Genomic DNA, 27,066 nt, shown 5'->3' on the forward strand with positions numbered 1-27,066 from the left:
CACACAGAGAGAGAGAGACAGAGACACAAAGACAGAGGCAGAGACAGAGATAAAGAGAAAGAGAGATAGAGACAGAGACAGAGAGAGACAGAGAGAAGGAGGGAGGGAAAAAGAGAGAGAGAGGGAGGGAGAGAGTAAATAAATGTAACAAAACATAAATCCATTAAGTAGGTTAGATATGAAAATATTTAGGGAAAATATTTTGGAAAAGGAGAAGAAATGGCCCATTAGGAGAGTCCTGGCTTAACGAGTCAGAAGAAATACCGTTGACCTGAACCAGAAGGTAGGAGAAGACAATTGCTGGTGTACAGCCATCTAGAAGGGAGAGGAGGTAAGTGGCCAGCCAAGGCAAACGGCTTATAGTGAAGAAACACCAGCTTTAAAACTCTGCAGACACTGCTTCAAGTGAACCAGAGACATGGACATTCAGGGTGAAAAATTCGACAGATTCTCAGACTTTTTAAATGCTCAAAGCTCCCAAGACTGTCCTCCTAACTGCCATTCCCCTTTCCGGACTCTTAACTCTTAAGCCCAGTGAGAAAAAACTGGAGACCGGAATCAAAAGGAGCTTTGCTGACAAGGTGAAGGTCATGGTTCAGCAAACTGAATCTACAGATACCAAGAAGCTCTAATCTGATCTTCAGAGTCAGGACATATCCCCGAAAGATTAAAATGCCTTAATGTAAATGACACTCACTCATGGGGGAAAGAGAGCCAGGGGCAGAGGAACCAGCTTGAAAATGCAGATACAAGTAAGGCTGCCTCCCGGATCCACTCCTGGCCAGCTGCCAGCGAGAAACTTTTAGCATAAGGAACTGGAAAATGTTCTTTTGAGCGGATATATCATTCCTTTTTTCTACTTTGGTGTGATTAGAATAAAAGAAAGATCTAATAGCACAAGGAGCATATAAGAAATAGAATGCTCTCCAACTGTACAGCTCCTAGGCAGAGAAACAAATAAAATGTTGCGCTTTGCTGAGAATATAAATATTAATATGGAGTAGAAAAGAAAAACATATTTTAAAAGTGTGCCTCAGGCAAGAGTGAAGTTTCAGGACAGACACATTTAACTACACAGCCCAAGCCCTAGATTCTGGTAACTCCATTCTAGCAAAGAACTCCATTCCACATGGATCTAATGCTTTAGTCCCAAGGGAGTCGTTACCTCAGTGTCTTTGAAGACAGTTTTTCACAGTTTGAAGTTTGGATCGGATTAACTCTCTTCCTTCTGGCATCTAGGCAGTTTCTAGTGTGAGTGTCATCTATGACTGCTCGACTTTTACAGAGCTCATTTCTTTGAAATAACTATAGGATTACCTTACACTGCATACTGCACATATGGGACAACAGAAGGCGGTCGATCCACGATCTGAAATGATGGTTTTATGGTATGCTAAGCTGAAGACTTCGTGAAATGAGATTAAAAGGCACGCCCAGAACAATTTATACTTAATACTGCACCCATTTACTTTAAAACACCAGTCCAGACCCTCCCCACCCCCAAGTGGGTCATTTTACCTGACATAACAAATCCAGAGCAGGATGGAAAAAGGCTTCGTGGTGATCCAAGTCTTGTTCCAAATTTAAACCAAGAACCCCAAGGGAGTGAAAGACGACTTCGGGGGACCACCCTCCTGCAGAGTGTGGAGGCGTGCTACCCTTCCAGAGAGAGATACCCAGGGTCCCCCAAAACTAAAGTGACTAGGAACACTTAGGGAGTCCCAGTGTCAGGCCCTATCCCCAAGTTCCGCGACCCGCGTGGCGGTTGCGGGATCTGCACGCCTCGAGTGAGAGTCAGCCAAGCCGCACCGGGGACCTACAAGAGGAGGAGGGTAGCAGCCCAAGGTGCAGGCCGTAGGCCGAGGGTCCGAAGCTGCAGTCCCTGCTCCCAGTGTCCCCGACGCTCGGCTCAGCAGTCGCTCAAAGCGTGGCCTGCGGGCAGCTGCACACAGCTGGACGCGGCCTGGACGCCCGCGCCCCACCGCTCGCTTCCCTGCTGGGGCCCTCGCGCACTCTCCGCAACTTACTGGGGCAGTGCCCTGGCTGCGCGACGGAGACGGGCACCAGCGGACGACCGGCTGCAGCGCTCTGCGGTTCCCAAGCTCTCGAAGGCTAGACGAGCTGCCGCCGTCTTCCAGGTCCGCGCAGACAGAAGCTCCCGCCGCCGAGCTGCAGAAGGCGGGCTGGGCACGTGGGCAACCCTCTGAGTAGAAGCGGAGGGGCGGGGCGAAGGGCGGGGCCGCGAGGGCGGGGCCTCGAGGGCAGGGCCGTTCCGCCCCTCCCTCGCGCTCGCGACCCCCTCCTGGAGCGCTCGTCCCCTCCAGGCACGCTGAGATTCCAGGAAGGCGGTGTCTAGCTCCGCGCCTCTGTAGGGTCAGGGCCAGGGTGTAGGCACACGTGGTTACAAGCTTGCTCGCTGGGTGGGTAGGTGGGTGGGCGTGGGTCCGAGACGCAGGGCTTGGCAGAGGGAAAACGCTCTCTTGGCAGAACCCAATCTCAATGTGTGTGTGTGGGGGGGTGGGGGCAGGGCATTTCTGAGGTTTCTTCTAAGCAAGATTTTGTTCCTCTCCCTCCCTCTTTCCCTCACTCTCTCATTGAGAATTGGGAACATAAAAATAGTAGTATATGATTATAATAAACTAGAAGCCTAGATAGATGTGCTTTGTCAAAAGTATCACTTTCTGTAATGAAATCATAGTGAAAGCAAAACTCGAGGACTTCAGACTTGTGAATAGGCAGGCAGGCAGTCACGGTTATTTGGAGGTGGGTTTTTAAGAAAAGGATACTTGGTATTTCCTAGCCAGCAAAAACAGAAGTTACACAATCGAGCTTTCTCGTTCTGTGCTATTGCTTGCTTTTGGAGTCTCTGATAAGATTAAAGTCACAATGTGAAACTCTTTATTTTTCTAACACAAAAATGAAATAGACTCCTGGGCACAGAATTGAATGTTATTGTATGGTATTGTAGGAAGGGCTATCTTTTTTGCCTTTATCTTGTGGTCACGGGCTTTTTACTCAATCCCACTAGGAAGATTAGCCAAGTGCTCTTTCTTGTGACGCAGTACCTAGGTTTAGTGAGAGCCTCTGAGCGTTCCTCTTTAAAGTAGACCTTTCTGAGAAATTTTACTGACTAGTGAGGAGTCTGCTCCAGAAATGGTATATGACCACAATTTCTATAAGCATCTTCAGAGACTGTGTCCAATGAGGTCTATAGAGCATAGCTGTGCTGCGGGAATTGTTAAGAGTAAATGTACGAAACAATTAAGGCCACCAGTATAAACCTCTTACATTTTACCACGATTTCTCTATGCAAACTGTCCTTAATGGCATCTAGTGAATTGATACACATGGACACTAATACCAAATGCCCACTCAAACTCAGTCCCACACTTCTGAAGCCTCAAGATGTTTCATTGCTTTTATAAAGACGATGATGGATCGGTTTAAAAAAAATTCAGATGAATTTTTTTTTTAAAAAAAAAAATAGAGGCTTTTGTGGCAATTGTTCTGCAATGGAAGATCATGCTGGGTCATTCTAACTTCGGAACATGGTTGATTTTTGATTCAAGGTAGGTTGGGATCAGAGCAAGGCCACTGCTTGCCTTCAAGCAGGAATGGAGAAGTTGGCCCTAACAAGCCCTGGATCTTACAACATTACTATAGAGAATTCCACTCCTTAATATGAAGACTCAGACCTCCAGGAGTTAAACCCTTAGTATCCAGGGCTTCCTTACACATATGATCCCAGGAACGAAACAATCAATTCAGCTGGCACTGCAGAACTTATTTCTTACTAAAATAATGCCTTTGACTATCCATTCAGCACTACAAAGGTGTCCCACCAGATAAAACCCAAACAACCAAGGTGTCAGAGGCTCTCATCCCATGAATGTAATCCCTTACTGAGCTTCCGAGCAGACATTGTCTCTCTATTATTGCCTTGCCTGTTGCACTGTTCTTAATTTTAAAGTTGGGCCTCAGGTAATTTAGAATAGATAGAACTCATTACATAGCCAAACATGACCTTGACCCCAAGAGGAGGATAATACGACCATGTTCATGTTACCATTCTTTAGGCTGTCTTTGAGTCGCTGGTCTGTCACCTCCATATCTAATAACGGGAGTTTCTACTTTAAAATTTAAGACATCATTTATCCATATACTTTTATTTAAGTTCATTATGATGTTCAAATGTATATTTAGTCAGTGATTATGTTGCAGTACAATGAATTGGTATGAAGTGATTTATTATCTAGAAACTGCCAGTATTGTCAGAATACCAATGACTGAGTCAATGCTATTTTGTTATTTCCTGAAGCATGGATATACTGTGTCTATATGGCACTAACCAGAGTTATTTCTCTGTGAGACAAAAAAATAAACAAATTGTTTACAACAAATTTTTAGCACAATGGTAGGAGATTCGGCACAGTGATTTTTAATATTCTATACAAACCGACATCATAGTAGGAAATTAATTAACCTTGAGTTTGCATTATATCTTTGGTTATTTCTTAATTTGCAAAAGATGTGTGGATGGAGAAAGAATGGGAGCCACAGATCTAATATTAGATTCTAATATGAAATATGAGCAATGATACAAGCAAACAACAGAGTTTTTAGAAAAAAACATTGAAAACAAGTGAAATCTTACACCTGTAAAACTGCCCCCCTTAGGAATGAGAGAATCCGATTTAGTTTTATTTATTTATTTTTAGAATAATGCAGGTTGTCATTTTCTAGACTTCACAAACATTCAGGCACATTTGATGACAGGGAATTTTAAGGGACTTTCCTCAATGAGTAAACCCCACACCCTGTTCTTGCTAACTACAACCTGAAGGGAATCTCATCTCCACAAATGAGGGATTCCCTTTAAGGCTGAATGAGTTGATTTTTTTTTTTTTACAAGGTCCAGTTTCTGGCTTTATTGTCTTTAAGCTGGTTCAGGAACACAAACTAAAAACTTACAATTTCGTACCCTCATTAGATGTTGGATAACAGTGCATGGGGCAAGACAAAAGAAGACCTGACCAAGTTCTAGCCTAGAGGTCTAGCCAAGTACAGCTTAGCGGGTTTTCAGACAACTGTTGCTCTTTATTAGCCTTAAAAATGTGTAAAAATTTAAAACAAACTTTTCGTTGGACCCAGTTCACTTTGACTATCCCCGAAGATAAACTGTGAAATATTGTGTATGGGGAGAGGTGAAGTCGTTAAAAAAAAAAAATCAAGTCTTTATGACAAATTATCTTTAAAATTAACCTTTTTCTGCCCCACCCCCCCCTTTTTTTTGACTGCGACCAAGTAATGGTTTTGCAACAGTGTTGAATCCCATGGTGTTTTCCCTACAAATTTCCCTGTGTTCTGTCACTTGGCTTCTCGCTGGGGTTTCTTTACATTGGCCATTAATCAAGAATTGCCCAGAGCTCCACCCAACCTCGTGCTGGTCTCCGTTTCCTTCGGCCAGAATTCATGCTGGTCCATATCTGCTGGAAAAAGTCAGTTTTTTCAATCCAAAATACCCTCCTTTACCATGGCCTTTTAGGGATTTGGAGCTAAGTTTTAGCAAAGAGCTTACCCGATATAAGTCTTCTTTTCTTCCTCGGCATTGATGGAGACCCTCATTGTCTCGGAGGCCTCCTCCTAGCCACGCCCAACAGACCTTCCTGAGCTCCCAAACACATCATTCCTCCTCCCGTTTGCTGTTCTGCTGCTTTGTGAAATATGTCTATACTCCCCTTGGTTTCTGCGATCTCTTAGTTCATCTCGTGCAAGCCCGATAACTTTTTGTTCTGCTTGTTAACTGCGGCCTTTTAAACATTACACTCCTGAATCAGTTTTACATCCACCCACCATCACAATCTTAGCTTTCACCTATTTCCCAGGTGTGTTTGATGATATTAATTTCCCAAAACCACCTTGCCTCATGTCTTACCTTTGCTCCAAATCATGACTTTGATAGAACAACAACAACAAAACTTGTAAAAAATTAGTCGCTTAAAACCAAAGTCATTCCTTTCTTGAATTACCTTTCTATACCCCTCTTCTTAATCATTCTTCCTGAGATGAAGCAATTGTAATGTTTCAAAGTGCAGAAAACACTTTGGATTTTAAACACTTAGTATGATCAAAGTCATGCAAGGTGATTGATTAATAATATTTTCCGGCAGGAGAGATGGCTGGCTCAGCGATTAAGAGCACTGACTACTCTTCCAGAGGTCCTGAGTTCAATTCCCAGCAACCACATGGTGGCTCACAACCATCTGTAATGGGATCCAATGCCCTCTTCTGGTGGGTAGCTACAGTGTATTCATAGAAATAAAATAAATAAATATTTAAATGTTTTCACACTGATAACTTGCTGAAATAAAGTTTTGAGTATCCTGGGCTATATATAGATGTAACTAGAGTTAATTTAATGTGCTTCTTTGTGCTCTTTCTCGTGTCATCTACCTTAGAGTGGATGGCACTAATTTAGACAATCAACAAGTCTACTCAGGGTTAGGCACTATGAAATATATAAGAAAAAGTTTAAACTGAAAGAAACAGTAATCCTCCTTCAGAATACCCCGCAAACACACTGAGCTGATAAAGGTTTGAGAATCAGGTAATGATACGAGCTGTGAACTTGGAGGACAAAACAAGAACAAACAAAGCCAATTAGAGGAAGTCATCAGGGATGCTTTTCCTGAAGAAATGGAGTTTCAGAAGATCTTTAAAGGATAGTTAACACTTGTTTTCTGCATCTATGCAACAGTGAGAAAGGGATTTGGGGATGAAAGACATAGAGAAACAGTGAGTAGGCTTAGGATAAGATGTGCAAACCAAAATAACCTAGAGTGAGCGCTGTGCCTTGGTTTGAACTGGGGTCTCCTTATCTCCTTTGCCTCCATGAACTCAGTCACCTCCAGAATGACATCTTTGTCCCATTACTTTCTTCCTTACTTAACCACATGCAGAGCCTGACCGGAAAATGAGAGTCATTCATGCTGTTAGCCAAATCTTTTCTCTGCTTCTTACCATGGATTCAAATATGTACCCCAAATGTATGTTTCTAGACAATGATATCACAATCAAGAGCCCAAGCTACGAGATGACTGAACATAGTGTTTATTTGTATAACCGCATATCTATGTTTACCATTTATTGCGAATATTCTCATTTTGAGCACCCATAGTCTGTGCACTAGAAAGATTCTCAGTCCTGGGAAAACTTAGTTGGTTGGTCTAGCTTACTCTGCCATGTTTCAAACTCTGTGGTTGGTTTTTATTTCTAGTCACCTCTCTCCTTTAATGTGATGGCCAGGCCTCCTGCCAATCTGAAGGCCATGGCAAAATGACAGAGAAAACAAAACTGTGTTAAAGGAAGGCAATGGAGTTAGTATGACATTTCAGCACTGGTTCACTTTTTTTTGGCCTTATTTTATGTTTTATTTTATTATATCGTACTACTCTAAGTAACTGCAAAGATCATCTTAGAGTCAGTTATCTTCTGTGTGAGAGTGTCACTGAGCATGTACAGGTAGAAGGATGTTGTACACTTAATCGATTAAAAGGGAGGTAAGCTTCTAGCCAAAAATAGGCTCCTGAGTTCTATCTGCAATGGGCTGCTTTGTTTATAGAGGCCTGCCCAGCTTCTTTGTCCATTGTTCCCCTCTTGCTCCTCTGAAGCCATACTTTTTCCTCAAGTTCCATGCTGACTACAGGACAGCATCAAAATGACCTGAAGCGTCCAAGATGGTAAATTCAGAGTCAGATTCACTTCCTAATTCTGACAGGAAAGCCACATTAATTACCATGCTTCCACATCCTTAAAGAATGAAGCACAGTAGCGAAATGGCAGGCAAGCATCAGGAGCTTTTAAGATGCAGAACCAGGGTCTTCCCACACCTTACTGTCTACATCATGTATCTGCATAGCTCACTATAGTAGACCCATGCACCCGTTCTGTGAAAAACATCAAAGCTCCAATTTCCCTTATCAGCAGTCGCTTAGATGGCGCTGCAAATTCCAGGTTGCAAAACTATTCTACAACCACCACTGTGGAAAATGTACTGTCTAGCGCCTTCCAGGTCTTCTCTGAACCCTCATTAGAGAAATCTTTTAAGATCAAATAGTGAGAAGTGAATTGCTGTCCAGTGATGAAAGGGAGAGGGGTACTCTTCTCCTTGTTGAATGTGACCAAATTTCTCTGGCTTTAGCTTACAGGATACATGCTTCAAAATACTCCGTGAGTGGGTGATATGACCTAGAATCTCCAGGTAAATGTTTCAGTCTGTCTTTTTAAGTTTCTGTCTATGCTACTTTTATAGTTAGATTGGCAAGAAATGATACTCTTGAGCACATTAAACAGTCCCCACTACGTTTTGTATCCCAAACAAAAAGGTAGGGTATATTTTAATAATTAGTCTGGCCCACCCACTCCTTAACTCCTAGGTACTAAGTCTAAACTAGCTGACACAACGGGGAGGCCATCTGGAGACCTTTCTCTGCTGCACGGAAGAGTTGGAGTGGCTGGCTCTGAGGTAGCTCATCCCTAGACTCTGTGGTCAAACCAAACTGCACTGTGTGTGGCTAGTGAGCTTTTTTACAGAAACTTTTAGGGAGGAAATGTGCTGCTGTGTGACTTTTCCTGGTGAAAAGTTGTAGACAAATGTCTGTTTACTCCAAACAGGACACCTACAACAGACCAAAAAAAAAAAAAATGATTTCAACTCTTAAGTTTTATCATTTTTTTTTTTTCAGAGCTGGGGACCGAACCCAGGGCCTTGTGCTTGCTAGGCAAGCGCTCTACCACTGAGCTAAATCCCCAACCCGATTTCAATTCTTAATGAACCAATAGGTCTATCGTTTTTGTTTTTGTTTTTTTTCAAGGACAAGGTTAAGGTGTTGCTTGTGGGACCATGGATAATCCCAGATTATCTACCTGGGATTTAATAATCATATTAAAGTCCTACCCAAGCACAGGGATGACCTTCAGAAAGGCACACAGGTGGTATTTCCACTTAGCTAAGCTTCCAACTCCTAGGTCCATGTCTTAGGGGGCCCAGCATCACCTCCCAGACCATGTGCTTCTGGGTAGGATTACATGCACCTGAGGATCAGGACCACAGGTGGGAAGGACTAGGAAGATGCCAAGATCACAGGTGAGGGTCTAATGACCCAAGGACTCCTTCCTGAAGAATTGTTAGCAGGTTTCATCTTGTAAGGATTGCTCTTGCATGATCACAGATGCTCTAATTTAGAAATGGTATTGGCCATGCCCATGGTCAGAGGCCAGAGGACACATTTATCTGAAATGGAGGAGACAGAGAAACAGACAGAAGAAAAGAGGGAGGGAGGGAGGGAAGGGAGGGTGGGTGTTGGCTAAGCTTGTATAGAGTCCATTCCTAACCTTGTGCTTAGCTGTACACTCTATTTTCATAAATCCAGTACTGGAAAGGGTGTCATAAAATAAAGATGCCATTGCATATTAACAAAAATCATGTTAGTCTGATGTGCTGGTAGCTTAACTAAATATATGGTTTTGAGCATAAACCTTTGCAAGTATATTTTCTAGAACTTATTTTTCCAGTGGTAAAGAGAGAATGATACTTAAATTTTCTGAAACATTAGCATGATCAACAAGTTAGAGGGTCAACTCATATCCCCATTAGTCTAAAACTTAGTCTTAAGTGCAATTTAAGGTCTAACAATCTCTCAACTCTATACAAGTACCACATGATCTCATTCATATGGGGAATATGAAAAATGATTGAGAAATTGAGAATAGAATCATAGTTACTAGCTATATACAGCTAGAATATACAGCTACAATTTCTGCACTTGGGAAAGAGAAGCAGGGGGATCACGAGTTCAAGGTCATTGTTGACAATTTAGTGTGTTCAAGGTCAGCTTGGGCTACATGAGACCCTGTTTCAAAAAAAAAACAAAACAAAACAAATGAAAATTTGTAATTCTCAGGTTGTACATGTAAATAATATAATATCATCTTACTGTTCACTATAAAGTAAATAAAGACTGTGTTATTAGTTGTTCCAAGGATCAATGTGCTAGAAGTTTGGTGGAGAATGTTGTGCAGGGGAGGCTGTTGAGACAGATTGGTGCTTTCTCCTGGGAATGAGCTTGCTCTGTTAGAACTAGAGTGGTTATACTGAGAGTGCATCATACTAAGGTCTGTTTGGCTTCCTTGATTTACTCTTGAGAGACTCTTTCACCACTCTCATGTGTCTGCATCCAAAGACATCCTTACCCTGTCATAGCCCAACTGAAGACTCTTCAGCTAGAGGCTGGCATGATGGGGTCAATCTTGAACTGTTATCTCCCAAAGTTGTTACTAAATAGATCTACTTTCTCTTTGACTTACTGAAACTCTGATGTTTTGATATAGTGACACTTGATATACTAAGCCACTGGGGTTTTAGAGGACTTACTCTTTGAAACCACATTGCTATGTCTAAGAAGTTCTTAAAGAAAGTTCCATCTATGGGTCCACCTCTGTCTGTCAGCAGTGATTGCCAGAGGGCGGCTTATGACTGTTAACTGGCCCAAAGAAGTTCAGAGTAGTGCTCACAGTAGCGGTGACCCTAGGCTTGCCCTAGCAGGCTTATCTTTTCAGAAAACTGTAGTAGGAGAAGCAACACGGAAGAAAATTAAGACAGGAGGAAAATTCTTGAAATTACATTTTACTTTTAAAGCTTGACCATGCTATGTTAGGTTTCTGTCACTCTGATAAAACATCATGGCCAAAAGCAGCTTGAGGAGGAAAGGGTTGATCTACCTTCTAGTTTATAGTCCGTCCTGGAGGGAAGTCAGGGCAGGAACTCAAGGCAGGAACTGAAGCAGAGACCGTGGGAGAACTCTGTTTATTGGCTTGTTTCCCATTGCCTTCTCAGCTTGCATTCCTATACAGCTCGCTACTTCCCAGGGCGGGCACCACCCACAGTGGGCTGAGTATTCCCATATCAGTCATTAATCAAGAAAATGCCCCCACAGACTTGCCTGTAAGCCAACATGATAGAGGCATTTTCTCAGTGAGGTGCCCTCTTTCCAGTTGACTCTAGATTACATGAACTCAAAAAAAAAAAAAAAAAACGCTAATCATCACACTTACTATAACATCTGTAGTCATAACATCAACCTACAGGTTTGTGATTATAACCGAGAATATAGAAAAACATACTCAGTTTCTTTTTTAATTAAATGCATCTAAGTATGGGGCTCAGAAAACTTATGGAGCTGATGTCAAGGTTGCAGCTTCAGTAGGCCATGAAGTCAGATAGATGAAGATCAAAATGTAGTCAGGTATTATATAGTAGGGAGTTGGTATGTGATAAATCATAGAACTGAGAAAGCATCTCACATAGATAGATGGATAGATGTCAGCCAGTGAGCCATCTCAATGCAAGCAGAGTTGCCCTGAAGGCAACCTCACTTTCAGTTCTTGAGTTTACTAATACAATCATGCAGCCAATGGAAATATTAGTAAATTAATAAAATATGCTATTACAACATGATATAGTATATAACAAACAATACACTTAAAATTAATAGATTGTTAATAAAATAAGTATAAAGTAAATAAAATTTAAGAAGCTTCCAAAGCTACTCTAAGATCTCCTTTTTAAAGATCCTGTTTTTTCATTCATTTTTAAACAAATATAAACCTAAGTATGTATTTTGAAGAATTACCTAGGCATATTTCCCATGAGAAACGCTACTTGATTGTGTGGGAAATGATACAAAGGGTTTTATTAGCAACAAGATTGTGCTCGCTCATCAGAAAGGCAATCTTTTTAACTGAGTGCATATTCTAATCCTCCTGTATGAATTATGTGGATAAAATCTTTGAAGTATTGTTAGAGAGGCAATCTTGACTAAATTGAACCTGACACGGTCCTTTTATCCAGATCCAATGTGCTTAGACTGGGAGGCGCATATAGAATCCTGCTTTAAAATATGACCCATTGGGTTCATTCAGTGTTAGATAAAGCCACTCAGGGCAGCAGAAAGTGCACGAGTAGAAGCAACTTCAATAGTCATACTTTAACATTTCCTACATGTGTGTGCTTGGGGTAAGTTTCGGTTTGACGGGCTATTTCACATTACTTTATATTCAAGAAAGCTTGGCAGTAAGATCTTTTGTCTTACATACATGTGTATGTTTTCATGTGAGTGTGCATGTGAGTTCATGGGTAGAGTCCCACTGTCACCAGGGGGTGTCTACCTTCCTCACAATCTCTCCCTAATTTTTTTGAGACAAGGTCTCTCGCTGAGTCTGGAGCTCACTGGTTTGGCTATATTGGCTAGCCAAGGAAGTTCTACCAAGGATCTTAACATGAGGCTAGCTACCTTAGATTGGATAGAAGAGAGAGTGTGGGACTAGTCTTGAAGTCATTGGAATAGGAAAAGACTTTCTGAACAGACAATTATTATCACAGGCACTAAGATCAACAATTAATAAGTTGGATTTCATGAAACTGAAAACCTTCTGTACAGCATAAGAGACCACCATTAGGGGCACACTGGCAAGTTACAGAATGGGAAAGGGTATTTACTAACTAGCCATCTACTAGAGGGTTAGTATTGAAAACATATAAAGACCTAAAAAACAATGGAGATCAAGAAAACACCCTGATTAAAAAATGAGGAACAGAACTAAGCAGAGAGTTCTCAAGAGATGAAACAGTAATGTCTGAGAATCATTGAAGAAATGCTCAAAATCATTAGCTATCAGGGAAATGGAAAGTAAAACTGCATTGAGATTTCATGTTACCCAAGTCAGAATGGCCAGGATGAATAAGACAAAGGGCAGCTGATGTGGAAGAATTGTGGACAGGTCACGTGAGAAACAGACAAGGCTTACTCATTGCTGGTGGGAATGCAAACTTTTACAGCCACTATAGAAATCTGTTCGATGATTCTATCCTAAAACAAAAGGATATACATTCTTCTCACCACCCCATGGTACTTTCTCCAAAATTGACCATACAATCACAGATACAGAAAGATAGAAATAATCCCATGCATCCTATCAGACCATCATGGGCTAAAGCTAGTCTTCAATAACAATAAGGAAAGAACGCCCACATATACATGGAAGTTGAACAATGCTCTACTCAATGATAACCTGGTCAAGGAAGAAATAAAGAAAGAAATTAAAGACTTCTTAGAATTTAATGAAAATGAAGGTACAACATACCCAAACTTATGGGACACAATGAAATCTGCTAAGAGGAAAACTCATAGCTCTGAGTGCCTGCAGAAAGAAACAGGAGAGAGCATATATCAGTAGCTTGACAGCACACCTAAAAGCTCTAGAACAAAAAGAAGCAAATACACCCAGGAGGAGTAGAAGGCAGGAAATAATCAAAGTCAGAGCTGAAATCAACCAAGTAGAAACAAAAAGGACCATAGAAAGAATCAACAGAACCAAAAGTTGGTTCTTTGAGAAAATCAACAAGATAGATAAACCCTTAGCTAGACTAACGAGAGGACACAGAGAGTGTGTCCAAATTAACAAAATCAGAAATGAAAAGGGAGACATAACTACAGATTCAGAGGAAATTCAAAAAATCATCAGATCTTACTACAAAAGCCTATATTCAACAAAACTTGAAAATCTGGAGGAAATGGACAATTTCCTAGACAGATACCAGGTACTGAAGTTAAATCAGGAACAGATAAACCATTTAAACAAACCCATAACTCCAACTCCTAAAGAAATAGAAAAAGTCATTAAAAGTCTCCCAACTAACAAGAGCCCAGGTCCAGATGGGTTCAGTGCAGAATTCTATCAGACCTTCATAGAAGACCTCATACCAATATTATCCAAACTATTCCACAAAATTGAAGCAGATGGAGCACTACCGAATTCCTTCTATGAAGCCACAACTACTCTTATACCTAAACCACACAGAGACCCAACAAAGAAAGAGAACTTCAGACCAATTTCCCTTATGAATATTGACGCAAAAATACTCAATAAAATTCTTGCAAACCGAATCCGAGGGCACATCAAAGCAATCATCCATCATGACCAAGTAGGCTTCATTCCAGGGATGCAGGGATGGTTTAATATACGGAAAACCATCAACGTGATCCGTTATATAAACAAACTGAAAGAACAAAACCACATGATCATTTCATTAGATGCTAAGAAAGCATTTGACAAAATTCAACACCCCTTCATGATAAAAGTCCTGGAAAGAGTAGGAATTCAAGGACCATACCTAAACATAGTTAAAGCCATATACAGCAAAACAGTAGCTAATATTAAACTAAATGGAGAGAAACATGAAGCAATCCAACTAAAATCAGAGACTAGACAAAGCTGCCCACTCTCTCCCTACCTATTGAATATAGTTCTCAAAGTCCTAGCCAGAGCAATCAGACAACGAAAGGAGATCAAAGGGATACAGATTGGAAAGGAAGAAGTCAAAATATCACTATTTGCAGACGATATGATAGTATATTTAAGTGATCCAAAAAGGTCCACCAGAGAACTACTAAACCTGATAAACACCTTCAGCAAAGTGGCTGAATATAAAATTAACTCAAATAAATCAGTAGCCTTCCTCTACACAAAAGAGAAACAAGCTGAGAAAGAAATTAGGGAAATAACACCTTTCATAATAGTACCAAATAAATAAAATACTTCAGTGTGACTTTAACCAAGCAAGTGAAAGATCTGTATAATAAGAACTTCAAACCTCTAAAGAAAGAAATTGAAGAAGATCTCAGAAGATGGAAAGATCTCCCATGCTCATGGATTGGCAGGATTAATATAGTAAAAATGGCCATTTTACCAAAAGTGATCTATAGATTCAATGCAATCCCCATCAAAATACCAATCCAATTATTCAGAGAGATAGACAGAACAATTTGTAAATTCAAAAACTCAGGATAGCTAAAACTATCCTCAACAATAAAAGGAATTCTGAGGGAATCACTATCCCTGAACTCAAGCAGTATTACAGAGCAATAGTGATAAAAACTGCATGGTATTGGTTCAGACACAGACAGATAGACCAGTGAAATATAATTGAAGACCCAGAAATGAACCCACACACCTATGGTCATGTGATTTTTGACAAAGGAGTCAAAACCATCCAATGGAAAAAAGATAGCCTTTTCAGCAAATGGTGCTGGTTCAACTGGAGGGCAACATGTAGAAGAATGCAGATCAATCCATTCTTATCACCCTGTACAAAGCTTAAGTTCAAGTGGATCAAGGACCTTCACATCAAACCAGACACACTCAAACTAATAGAAGAAAAAGTGGGGAAGCATCTCGAACACATGGTCACTGGAAAAAATTTCCTGAACAAAACACCAATGGTTTATGCTCTAAGATCAAGAATCTAGAAATGGGATCTCATAAAACTGCGAAGCTTCTGTAAGGCAAAGGACACTGTGGTTAGGACAAAACGGCAACCAACAGATTGGGAAAAGATCTTTACCAACCCTACAACTGATAGAGGGCTTATATCCAAAATATACAAAGAACTCATGAAGTTAGACCGCAGGGAGACAAATAACCCTATTAAAAATGGGGTTCAGAGCCAAACAAAGAATTCACATCTGAGGAATGCTGAATGGCTGAGAAGCACCTAAAGAAATGTTCAACATCTTTAGTCATAAGGGAAATGCAAATCAAAACAACCCTGAGATTTCACCTCACACCAGTGAGAATGGCTAAGATCAAAAACTCAGGTGACAGCAGATGCTGGTGAGGATGTGGAGAAAGAGGAACACTCCTCCATTGTTGGTGGGATTGCAGACTGGTACAACCATTCTGGAAATCAGTCTGGAGGTTCCTCAGAAAATCGAACATTGAACTGTCTGAGGATCCAGCTATGCCTCTCTTGGGCATATATCCAAAAGATGCCCCAACATACAACAAAGACACATGCTCTACTATGTTCATAGCATCCTTATTTATAATAGCCAGAAGCTGGAAAGAACCCAGTTGCCCTTCAACAGAGGAATGGATACAGAAAATGTGGTACATCTACCCAATGAAATACTTACTACTCAGCTATCAAAAACAATGATGTTATGAAATTCATAGGCAAATGGAGGGAACTGGAAAATATCATCCTGAGTGAGGTAACCCAATCACAGAAAAACACATGGTATGCACTCATTGATAAGTGGATATTAGCCCAAATGATTGAATTACTCTAAATGCATGAACAGAATACACGAAACTCAAGGATGACCAAAATGGGAATGCTTCATTCCTTCCTTAAAAGGGGAACAAGAATATCTTTGGGAGGCAATAGGGACGCAACTTTTAGAACAGAGGCTGAAGGAAGCCCATTCAGAGCCTGCCCCACATGTGGCCCATACATATACAGCCACCAAACTAGATAAGATGGATGAAGCAAAGAAGTGCAGGCTGACAGGAATCGGATGTAGATCTCTCCTGAGAGACACAGCCAGAATATGGCAAATACATGGGCGAATGCCAGCAGCAAACCACTGAACTGAGAACGGGACCTCCATTGAAGGATTCAGAGAAAGGACTGAAAGAGCTTGAAGGGGCTCGAGACCCCATATGAACAACAATGCCAACCAACCAGAGCTTCCAGGGACTAAGCCACTTCCTAAAGACTATACATGGACTGACCCTGGACTCTGACCTCATAGGTAGCAATGAATATCCTAGTAAGAGCACCAGTGGAAGGGGGAGCCCTGGGTCCTGCCAAGACTGAACCCCCAGTGAACGTGATTGTTGTGGGGAGGGAGGCAATGGGGGAAGGATAGGGAGGGGAACACCCATTTAAAGGGGAGGGGGAGGGATTAGGGGGATGTTGGCCTCTAAACCAGGAAAGGGAATAACAATCGAAATGTAAATAAGAAATACCCAATTTAGTAAAGATGGGGGGGAAAAGAAAGAAATCTGTTTGATGGTTCCCAAGGAACCTGGAATTAGAGTCTTAAGATCAGCTATACTGCCCTTGGGCATTCCACTTCTACTACAGAGACATTTTCTAATTCATGTTTATTGCTGCTTTATTCGTAATACATAGAATTTGGAAGCAACCTATATGTCTATCAGCTGATAATGCATAATAAAAACTTGGAACATTTAAACACTGGAATAGTATTTAGCTGTCAAGGAAAAAAAAATGAAAGTATGGTATGTTTAGGTAAGTGGATTGCTTTACAAAAAAAAATCATCCTGGGTTGGGCAACCCACACACCAACAAATATTGTATGTTATCTTTCATGTACGGATGATATGATTTAGGCCTTCATTATGGGTTCTACAATCATAATAAGCACAAGGACCAGGAACCAAATAAGAGAGTAAAAGGGAGGAGAGGATCTCTAAAGAAATGAATACTATGTATAATTATGGATATGTAAAGGCAAAACTAGAATAGGATGGTCAAAAGTGATGGAGGGAAAAGAGAGCAGAAAGAGGAGGGAATATGGACAGGGATAAGTATCATTAAAACTTACTGTAGGATCTTTCTCAAATATATACATAGGAAAGGAGTCTAAATTGAGTTACTAAATATTAGGGCGGTCAAAACCCCAACTAGATATCACCATCATATGCTGTCAAGGAATACCTTCAGTGGTAGGAATGAGTTACATCTTCAAGAGTTTTTTGGCCTGAGGGGCCCCAAGAAAACCCCCAAAATATCAGGCTAATGCCAGGGTGTTGTTACTCTTCATAAACTTATGGTAGGGCCCTATAAGAAAAGATAGCACTTACATATGTTATCAAACACGTAGAAGTCAACCATGTGCCTAGTCAGAAGTTTCACCTTATTGGCTAGTCTCTGTGGTGTTGGAAGTTCCTCTGCATGCTATGGAGGTGAAAGGCAATCACCTTTATCTCTTTGCCATCCAACCTGTCACCTACAACAGAAGCCTTCCAGCCTGATACAGTGGCACAACTGTCCAGGGAGAAACCACTTTCTGACTATAAGATGGGACCTATGCCTGACAGTGATAAAATGGCCAGGAATCTGAGTCTAGAGAGGTCATGATCCCAGAGAAAGCATAATACCATTATCCTGTCAAAGGAACATTGCAGTAACAAGGTTACTAATGACAAACTGTATAACCAAAGATTAGTGCCTTCCTACTCAGGCCTATCAGAGTCATTTCATACAGAAGATGACAATTAACACCCACAGAAACCCACAGTTGGACAATACAGCAACTGAGAGATTTAAGAACACAACTTTCCCCTGAGTTGTGGTGGCAGCACATTTAAAATCCCAGAACTTGGGCAGCAGAGGCAGACAGAACTATCATGAATTTGATCTGGTCTATAGAGCCAGTTCTAGGACAGCCAAATCTACATAGAAAAATTGTGTCTCCAAAAACCAAAAACCAAAATCAAATCAAAACTAACAACAAAAACCCAAGCAAAACCCACAAAGAAACAAACAAACACACTGTTTTCCTAAATGGGATAGCTTCATCAATGCCCCCCCTCACCCCCAAGCTTGGTGATTTTATGCAGAAGAGGCAGACAGATTTTAAGAGCCACAGCAGGTGTATGACTCCAAGGACATTGTCTCTCCCAGGAATAACAGGACTGCTACGCATATGAACTAAAAGAAACAGTCACCATGCACAAGCCCTACGTAGGTTCAAGATAGGTTTCCAGCATTAAGAGGGGGGAAGTAACATGGGCTCCTACTGCTAAGCAAGAAGGTATCTGAAACTAATACCTGGTGTCAGAAGTTGTTTTTCTCCAATAAAGTTTCACTGTTTATATTAGCTTCAGGCAGACCCAGTGCTAAGGAGTAGTAAGCAAACAGAAAACAAGCTTAATGGTGTTTCTTTTTTGATTCATTTTACTTTGCTTTCTACATGGACACTTTTCGTCTAATTGATCATTTTTTATCTTGATTTCAATTTTTTGTCGTCTGTTTGGTTGCTCGTTTAAAGAAAAAAAGAAAAAAGATTATAAATTTGGGCGGGAGGACCTGGGAGAAGAGGAGAGAAGGGGAAACCATCAAAACATACCATATGAAAAAAAAATGTTTTCAATTAAAAAATGACAAATAGGGGCTGGGGATTTAGCACAGTGGTAGAGCGCTTACCTAGGAAGCGCAAGGCCCTGGGTTCGGTCCCCAGCTCCGAAAAAAAGAACCAAAAAAAAAAAAAAAATGACAAATTGTGACTCTCGGAAATGAAAAAAAAATGCAATATACTTGAGTTGCTGAGACGTGTTTAGAGGCTTTAAGACATTCTGAATGCAAAGTGTGAAGCAAAGTCTCCAGGTTACATTATTTATGACTGAAAATTCAAAAATCTTCTCCTGCATGTGACTCCTTCTGTGTTCTCTGGTGTGCTAAGGTGTGCGACATGTCACTCAGCGTCTAGACATGACATAATATGCTCCTGAGAGAGCCACACACCGCCAACTACATGGTGTCTCTAACACCTCTGGACTGGATGTTACAATGAAGAGACTGAGGATTTTCAGCCCAGAGTCTGGGACTGAATTCCCTGATTGTGGAACCCCAGTGCCTGAAGAGGGCTTTGGCAAATTGTGCTGGATGGAACCTTTGTGATACAGGAAAGGCTCAAAGAACCAAGACTCAGCACTTGGGAGGTAGCTTGCTTTGCAGGTGTTTTTTGTTCCTCTGGAGGTGACAATGCTATATCGTGGGAAGCTAGTAGAAGCACTGTCTACTCTATAAGCAAATACCAACACTACCTTATAGCCCCTCATTAGACAATGAGGTAGGGTCAGCCAGAGGTCGCAAAGGCACTGATATTTACTGCTGGAGACCCCACGGTGGCTGTTCATTGTGACCAAAGACAACACTTTCTATGGATACACACATGATATAGGTCACATGCTGTATTCAAAAGCCAAATAAAGCTTCTGATGCTACCCAGGTGAGAACAGCAGCTGAGGCAACACTGATAGGGGCTTTAGATAAACAGTTCCCCCAGGTTTCCAATCTCCCTGTGCCTCCCCTGAGGAAGAGTTCTACTAGGGAGGCCTGCCCGTGAGCAAACAGGACCCAAAGAATCCTGTTTCCATGTGATAAGCAAAATAAAAAGGAGGTGATTTGGAACTGAGAGAGAGGCAAAACCCAAACTACAGGCATAGAGGCCCTCAGGTGGGCCTTTACTGAGAACACTGTAAGAGAAACCGAAGCACTAAAGTTGCTGAGAGTGAAGACCGTGAGTTATGTACTAGGATCATAGCTTTATTGAATGACGATGAGGTTTTTCATGCTGAAATACTAAATGTCTCTAGGACTTTGTGTCACTGAATTTTGAAACACACAGTGTTTCAAAGATAATACATGGTAGGACATGGGAAATGTAGGAAGAGTTGATACCATATTTGAAATTACAAAGTGTTTGTTGCTGAAGAGGTCCTTACATCAGTGTCATTTTCTGTATTTTCTAAAGAGGGAACATTGGATTCTTTACTCTTGGGCTGATTTACATAACTAATCAAGAGAAAAAGAAACACAATAAACAATAATGAAAAACAAGCAAAAAGAATACAAATGAGAATCACTGGCTTCCTACTTTCCTTAGGTTTCTCTTCTTTCAAATGCAGAGGGCCACTGTCAACACTCCCACCAAAGCCACTTTCCAGGCAATATGGTGGGTCCCACCCAAGGTCACAGTGGCAGTGGTGTAAATTGTTGCACACACCTTTCATGTTGCATGTCTTGGGTGAACACTGACTTATCCATATTGACTTATTGACACACTTTCTATTAATACACACATGCTCTGGACTACAGTCTGTGCCGTCTTTCACGAAACCAACGTCAGGGATTGTCATCCCAAAATGGTAGTCAGTTCCCCAACAGGTGACACCATTGAGGCGAGTCCAGTGTACAGTGGAATGGTCTTGCAAAAGGGGAATGCCTGTTACATTCTCACACTGAAGTCTGCCACAGAGGATGTCTGAGTCATGACATCTTAAGTATGCATCTCTGATCATACCACAGTTGCCGAAACGGTCACCTCGGGTGTTGAGTTCTCTGTAGCAACTCTGAGCTGCACTCCTGGCTTCTTGGCCAAAGATTTGCTTACACTGCTCATTTCGGTTATTACATCTCTTTTCATAGCAGTAGCCACCACCTCGACAGGGGCTCCCATCAAGCAAATAAACGTCATTAGGACACTTATAAGAATGGCCATTGCACCATTCAGGAAGGTCACATTCATTGACCTGTTCTCTGCAAACTGTGCCTGATGGCATGACACGGCAATGTGTGCAACAGAGTCCGAAAGCACAGGTAGCCCCATCTTTGAGGGTGCAGCTGGACTTACAACATGGATCTCTTGCACACATTTCTGCAGATCCACAATCACACTGCTCTCCATCATCGACCACTCCATTCCCACAGCGCTTGCTTTTGAGGCTGCCTAATGGCTTCGTTTCCTTGCGCATACAGTTGGCAGTAGCATATGTTGTCCAAAAGGCAGAATAACTACAGTTACTGAACTTCTGGATGCCACTGTCTGTTGGAGCCATTAAGCAATCTTTTGCTCCACAGGTACACGATCCTTCATCATGCTGCATACCCAAATTATGACCCATCTCATGTGCTATAATATGTCCAAAATAAAACAGATTATGTCCTATCAGACGATCAATTCCACAATTAAGAGATGGCATACAGACCGTTCCAACGTAAGCTAAACCAAGGTAAATACCAAAATGATGATTCACAAAAAGATGTGCAATATCATTTGGAATACGAAAATTAAGACTGCGAGTCTTCCAAATACAAAATTCATATAGGAGGACATCTATATTATGTATGGGCACGTGATTTCTTTCATTCCACAGCTCAACTCCAAGTAAAACTAGCTCGAGATCCAATGTCTGATAAATTTTATTTATTATATTGATAATGGTGAATACTTCCACTAACACGTGTGAACTATTATCGTTATGATAACGAATTCGCTCACGGTCAATAACCAATGCCAGGTCAAGAAAACGCTTGTGAGTCCACCATCCTTCGTAGTGGCTTTGCATCAGAGTGAGGTTCTCGTTCTTCTGAAGCTTCAATTGTCGTGCTATCTCTTCTGTCAGTGCACATCTCATGGGAAGTAATTCTGTCCCCTCACGGTCTATCTTATGAACCAAATGTTCAAACGTGGCAGAAAGGTTCTTGGGCTTGATTTCATATACTGTGCCATTTACCTGTAATATTCCTTGAAAGCCTCCAGAACAGGTGGTAATAGCAACCATGAACTCTGGGTCTCCATCCATATAGCCATGGTAGTAGCAATCCTTCTGGACATAAGGCTGGTCCTTGTGTAGAGCACCTTGCTTAGTGTAGGTGAATACAGAGAGGAGCCTAGATACCAAGAACTTCTTGGCCTTCATGTAAATAAAATGTTTCTGGCCCCCAAAGTGCAGGCTATAGGTCAGCCATCCCATAGCCCACATTGGTCTGTTGCCTGTGACTTGTAAGGGTATCACTACTTCTGGGAGGCTGGTGTGCTGAGCAAACCCAGTCAAGGGCCATGATGAAAGAATGATCAATATCTTCAGCCAGAGGTATAGATGAGGTAGTTTTGTGTGTACCACAGTTTTATCCATAGCTACCTTGTCCTCTGAGACAGCAAAGGGGGATGCCCTTTGTCTTGTTTGCATGCAGTGCTGGCTTTTAATGGTCTGTCTTCTGGCTGCGTTGTTGCATTAGAGCAGTGAGACTGAATGAAATGACAGAAATTGGAGTATCTCAGTTATAGGCAGGCCATGGTGGAAGAGAAAGATGGCTTAATATAGCTGACGTATAGTTCAAAGGCATGGCTGTACAAAGTGCATTAGATTTGCTGTTTGATTTTGTTGGAATACAGTCAAACTCTGGGGGTAAGTGAAAATTTTAATTTTCCAAGATTGGTGTTCTCTGAACCTAGACAGAAAACTCATGGATTTAAAATCCATGAGTTTTCATGCCTACAATAAATATTTAAAGCAAAGTTGTCAGTGAATAATGACTGTCTATCTATCTATCTATCTATCTATCTATCTATCTATCTATCTATCTGTTAATCTAGAAAAAATAAAATTGTTTTTTCCAATTGTCAACAGTGAATTGTTATGTTACGTTAGTTAGGAGAGATTTGTATATACTGCTCACATTACTTTTTATTTCAACACACACACACACACACACACACACACATGCACAGGACTATTCACACACACACACACACACACACACACACACACTGTAAGCTTATTGTTCAAGACACCAAGAGATCTAGGATCTATTTTGGACAAAAGTTTTAAATTGTGAGCACCGTTATAATATCCTCAGGTATTCTCTATGTTTGTGGGTTTCAAGCTGTTGTTTTTAAAGATGGGATTTCAGTATATCACCTTGCCTGGCTTTGATTTCATGGTCCTTTAGCCTCTGGCTCCCATTCGAGAGCTTGAAGTATAGGCATATATTACTTATTGTCTTTTATATTTCCATTTCTAAGGAAATATATTTTCGTGAAATTCATTTGATAGTTTTTAATACTAGTTTTTGTTCTGATGGAAAAGGTCTAATCATTACTGACGTGATACTCTTGATAATTAATCAATATGAATTCATAATTTTTTCTTAAAATGTCCTGCAATCTTCTCAAAGAAAAACAAAATAATATGATCTTAGTTTTCTTCTTACCATGTACAATAATTTATACAATGACTCAACATGTTATAGTTCTTGAGTGACTATAACTTTTTCATTCATACAGTACATAGTGCCATGTACTATAAAAACCTTAAATTTGATTTTAAAAATCTTTTCTCCATTCTTTTCTTTCCATAGCTTCATCAAATGCATCAGTCTCTGTACCATACACTCTACCTAGCATTTTTCTAATATAATGTCTACCTCAGTGTTATTCAAGGCAGAGTAGCCACACATTAAAAAGGTTTAGAGTGACCAATCAAATAAATAGAGCAGAGTAGGAAAGAAGACAGATATAATTCTTTTATCTAGTTATGGTTTGAAATACTGAGTAAGTGTCAAGGTGTGTGTTCCTGTATGAACTCATAGTCTAATTATTTGTGCTTCTATGCCTAGTGTTAATTCTTGAATGACTTACTAGCAGGTGAAATGACAATGTCCATGACCTGGTCTAATGATAGCTTGCGTCGTGTCACAACTGCACTGTAGCTTTTTCTTGAGACTTTCCATGACAAAGAGATATTGGTCCCCACATTCTTTCTCTCTCATACAGTTGAGTTCTAGATCGAACTGCCTAGCAACAAGAAACTCTCAGGACACAGAACAGTGCAACTTGCTAAGGTTCTACCCCCATGCCTGTACTAGCTCAAACGAGTTTGCTTTCTGTTGACTCCTCAGTATGAGGAATCAGATTTCCTAGTAGGCTTCATAAATTCAAAGTGAATTAACTTCTTTTTCTTACTACCATTCTGCATTTTCCACAAAGTCATATAACTATTATACAAAGTCACATAATTATTATACCTTCTGTACTTTTTTTTGATCATGTTGCCTGCATGAACTCAGTTGAACCCCAGAGTCCAGGCAAAACAATCAAATAAGCATCAGCATTAAATGACATCATAGATGAATTGGATTCAACAGAAAACTACAAAATAATCTTTCTAATAAGGGCAGAGCAAATACCCTTAGTATCCAAGAAGCATTGTCTAAAGTAAATAGAATACTAAGAAAGAATGGAAGTCTTCGGGGTTGGGGATTTGGCTCAGTGGCAGAGCGCTTGCCTAGGAAGCGCAAGGCCCTGGGTTCGGTCCCCAGCTCTGAAAAAAAGAACCAAAAAAAAAAAAAGAAAGAAAAGAAAAAAAGAATGGAAGTCTTCCCAAATGTAGTGAAATGAAATTAATTATTTGTATTCTATCTGATCATAATGAATTGAAGGCACATATCAAAAGTACAGAAAACATCAAACACACATAAACGCTAGGAGATTAAATAACAAAACCTACTGAATGATGAGATATTGAGAAATTTCTAGACCCACACCCAGTGGAAGCCTTTCCTCCAGGACTTCCAACAAAGCCAGGGTCACAGGTGAGACCCACAACACTCCCTCAATGCCTGGCCTAACTGGGACTACCCTGGGACACAGGGACGTAGGCAACCCTGTGCAGAGGCAAAATTTCCTTCCAGCTTGCACTGGAGCCCAGGAGCAGACTCTGGGTTCTGGATCTTCATCCAATCTGCCCACACTCAGAGGCAGCTTGTCCACCAAGATTTCTGACACATCCAGGATCACATGATCATATACTTAAGGAGGGATAGGGTCCAGTAAGAGACAACAAGGAGAGCTAACACAAGAGATAACTAGATGGCAAGAGGCAAGTGAAAGGACATAAGCAACAGAAACCAATGCTACTTAGCACCATCAGAACCCAGTTCTCCAACCATAGCAAGTCCTGAACAACCCAACACACCTGAAAAGCAAGATTTGGATCTAAAATCCCATCACACGATGATGATAGAGGACTTTAAAAAGGTCATAGAAACTCCCTTAAAGAAATACAGGAGAACATAGGTACACAGGTAGAAGCCCTTAAAGATGATATTTTCCAGTTCCATCTATTTGCCTATGAATTTCATGAAGTCATTGTTTTTGATAGCTGAGTAGTATTCCATTGTGTAGATGTACCACATTTTCTGTATCCATTCCTCTGTTGAAGGACATCTGGGTTCTTTCCAGCTTCTGGCTATTATAAATAAGGCTGCTAGGAACATAGTGGAGCACGTGTCTCTTTTATATGTTGAGGCATCTTTTGGGTATATGCCCAAGAGAGGTATAGCTGGATCCTCAGGCAGTTCAATGTCCAATTTTCTGAGGAACCTCCAGACTGATTTCCAGAATGGTTTTACCAGTCTGCAATCCCACCAACAATGGAGGAGTGTTCCTCTTTCTCCGCATCCTCGCCAGCATCTGCTGTCACCTGAGTTTTTGATCTTAGCCATTCTCACTGGTGTGAGGTGAAATCTCAGGGTTGTTTTGATTTGCATTTCCCTTATGACTAAAGATGTTGAACATTTCTTTAGGTGTTTCTCGGCCATTCGGCATTCCTCAGCTGCGAATTCTTTCTTTAGCTCTGAACCCCGTTTTTTAATAGGGTTATTTGTCTCCCTGCGGTCTAACTTCTTGAGTTCTTTGTATATTTTGGATATAAGGCCTCTATCTGTTGTAGAATTGGTAAAGATCTTTTCCCAATCTGTTAGTTGCCGTTTTGTCCTAACCACAGTGTCCTTTGCCTTACAGAAGCTTTGTAGTTTTATGAGATCCCATTTGTCGATTCTTGATCTTAGAGCATAAGCCATTGGTGTTTTGTTCAGGGAATTTTTTCCAGTGCCCATGTGTTCCAGATGCTTCCCTAGTTTTTCTTCTATTAGTTTGAGTGTATGCGGTTTGATGTGGAGGTCCTTGATCCACTTGGACTTAAGCTTTGTACAGAGTGCTAAGCATGGATTGATCTGCATTCTTCTACATGTTGACCTCCAGTTGAACCAGCACCATTTGCTAAAAATACCATCTTTTTTCCATTTGATTGTTTTGGCTCCTTTGTCAAAAATCAAGTGCCCATAGGTGTGTGGGTTCATTTTTCAGTCTTCAATTCTATTCCATTGATCTACCTGCCCATCTCTGTACCAATACCATACAGTTATTGCTGTGTAATACAGCTTGAAGTCAGAGATGTTGATTCCCCAGAAGTTCTTTTATTGTTGAGGATAGTTTTCACTATCCTGTGTTTTTTGTTATTCCACATGAATTTGTAAATTGCTCTTTATAACTGAAGAATTAAGTTGGAATTTTGATGAGGATTGCATTGAATGTGTAGATTGCTTTTGGCAAGATAGCCATTTTTACAATATTGAGCCTGCCAATCCATGAGCATCTTTACATCTTCTGAGATCTTCACTTTCTTTCTTCAGGAAGTTCTTGTCATACAGATCTTTTCACTTGCTTGGTTAGAGTCACACCAAGATATTTTATATTATTTGGGACTATTGTGAAGGGTGTCATTTCCCTAATTTCTTTCTCAGACTGATTATCCTTTGAGTAGAGGAAGGCTACTGATTTGTTTGAGTGA

At 40.8% G+C, this 27,066-nt stretch overlaps 3 protein-coding genes and 1 long non-coding RNA gene across 6 annotated transcripts in view; 2 read left to right on the top strand and 2 right to left on the bottom strand.

Annotated features, from left to right (window-relative positions):
* The window catches only part of Slc7a2 (solute carrier family 7 member 2), a 58,263-nt gene extending 56,072 nt beyond the window's left edge, over nucleotides 1–2,191 (bottom strand). For 2 of the 4 annotated variants that reach the window (NM_022619.3, NM_001134686.2), the window contains 1 exon segment: nucleotides 2,028–2,191. The gene's annotated coding sequence lies outside the window, so the exon portion shown is untranslated. 4 annotated transcript variants of the gene reach the window in all.
* Nucleotides 1–27,066, top strand: part of Erich1 (glutamate-rich 1) — a gene marked incomplete at its 5' end in the record, with an annotated part of 52,793,804 nt that overhangs the window by 28,682,791 nt on the left and 24,083,947 nt on the right.
* LOC148000579 (uncharacterized) overlaps nucleotides 6,171–27,066 on the top strand; it is a 63,338-nt gene continuing 42,442 nt past the window's right edge. Inside the window, exons 1-2 of the long non-coding RNA XR_015640392.1 lie at nucleotides 6,171–6,291; nucleotides 8,201–8,260. This is a non-coding gene — a long non-coding RNA (uncharacterized LOC148000579). The remainder of the gene's footprint in view (nucleotides 6,292–8,200; nucleotides 8,261–27,066) is intronic.
* Nucleotides 20,171–24,197, bottom strand: Adam25 (ADAM metallopeptidase domain 25). Its single transcript, NM_001420983.1, has 2 exons — nucleotides 24,075–24,197; nucleotides 20,171–22,682 (listed from the first exon to the last, which is right to left on the bottom strand). Exon 2 carries the CDS (start codon nucleotides 22,621–22,623, stop codon nucleotides 20,344–20,346), a length of 2,280 nt encoding a protein of 759 aa, NP_001407912.1. The 5' UTR covers nucleotides 22,624–22,682; nucleotides 24,075–24,197; the 3' UTR covers nucleotides 20,171–20,343.

This window comes from Rattus norvegicus, chromosome 16 (assembly GCF_021556685.1).
Source record: "Rattus norvegicus strain SHRSP/BbbUtx chromosome 16, alternate assembly SHRSP_T2T, whole genome shotgun sequence".
Taxonomy (NCBI): Eukaryota; Metazoa; Chordata; class Mammalia; order Rodentia; family Muridae; genus Rattus; species Rattus norvegicus.

Bases quoted from the DNA above. Each gene is read 5' to 3' on its own strand.
- Adam25 (NM_001420983.1), bottom strand. From the start codon at position 22,623: ATGCAAACAAGACAAAGGGCATCCCCCTTTGCTGTCTCAGAGGACAAG.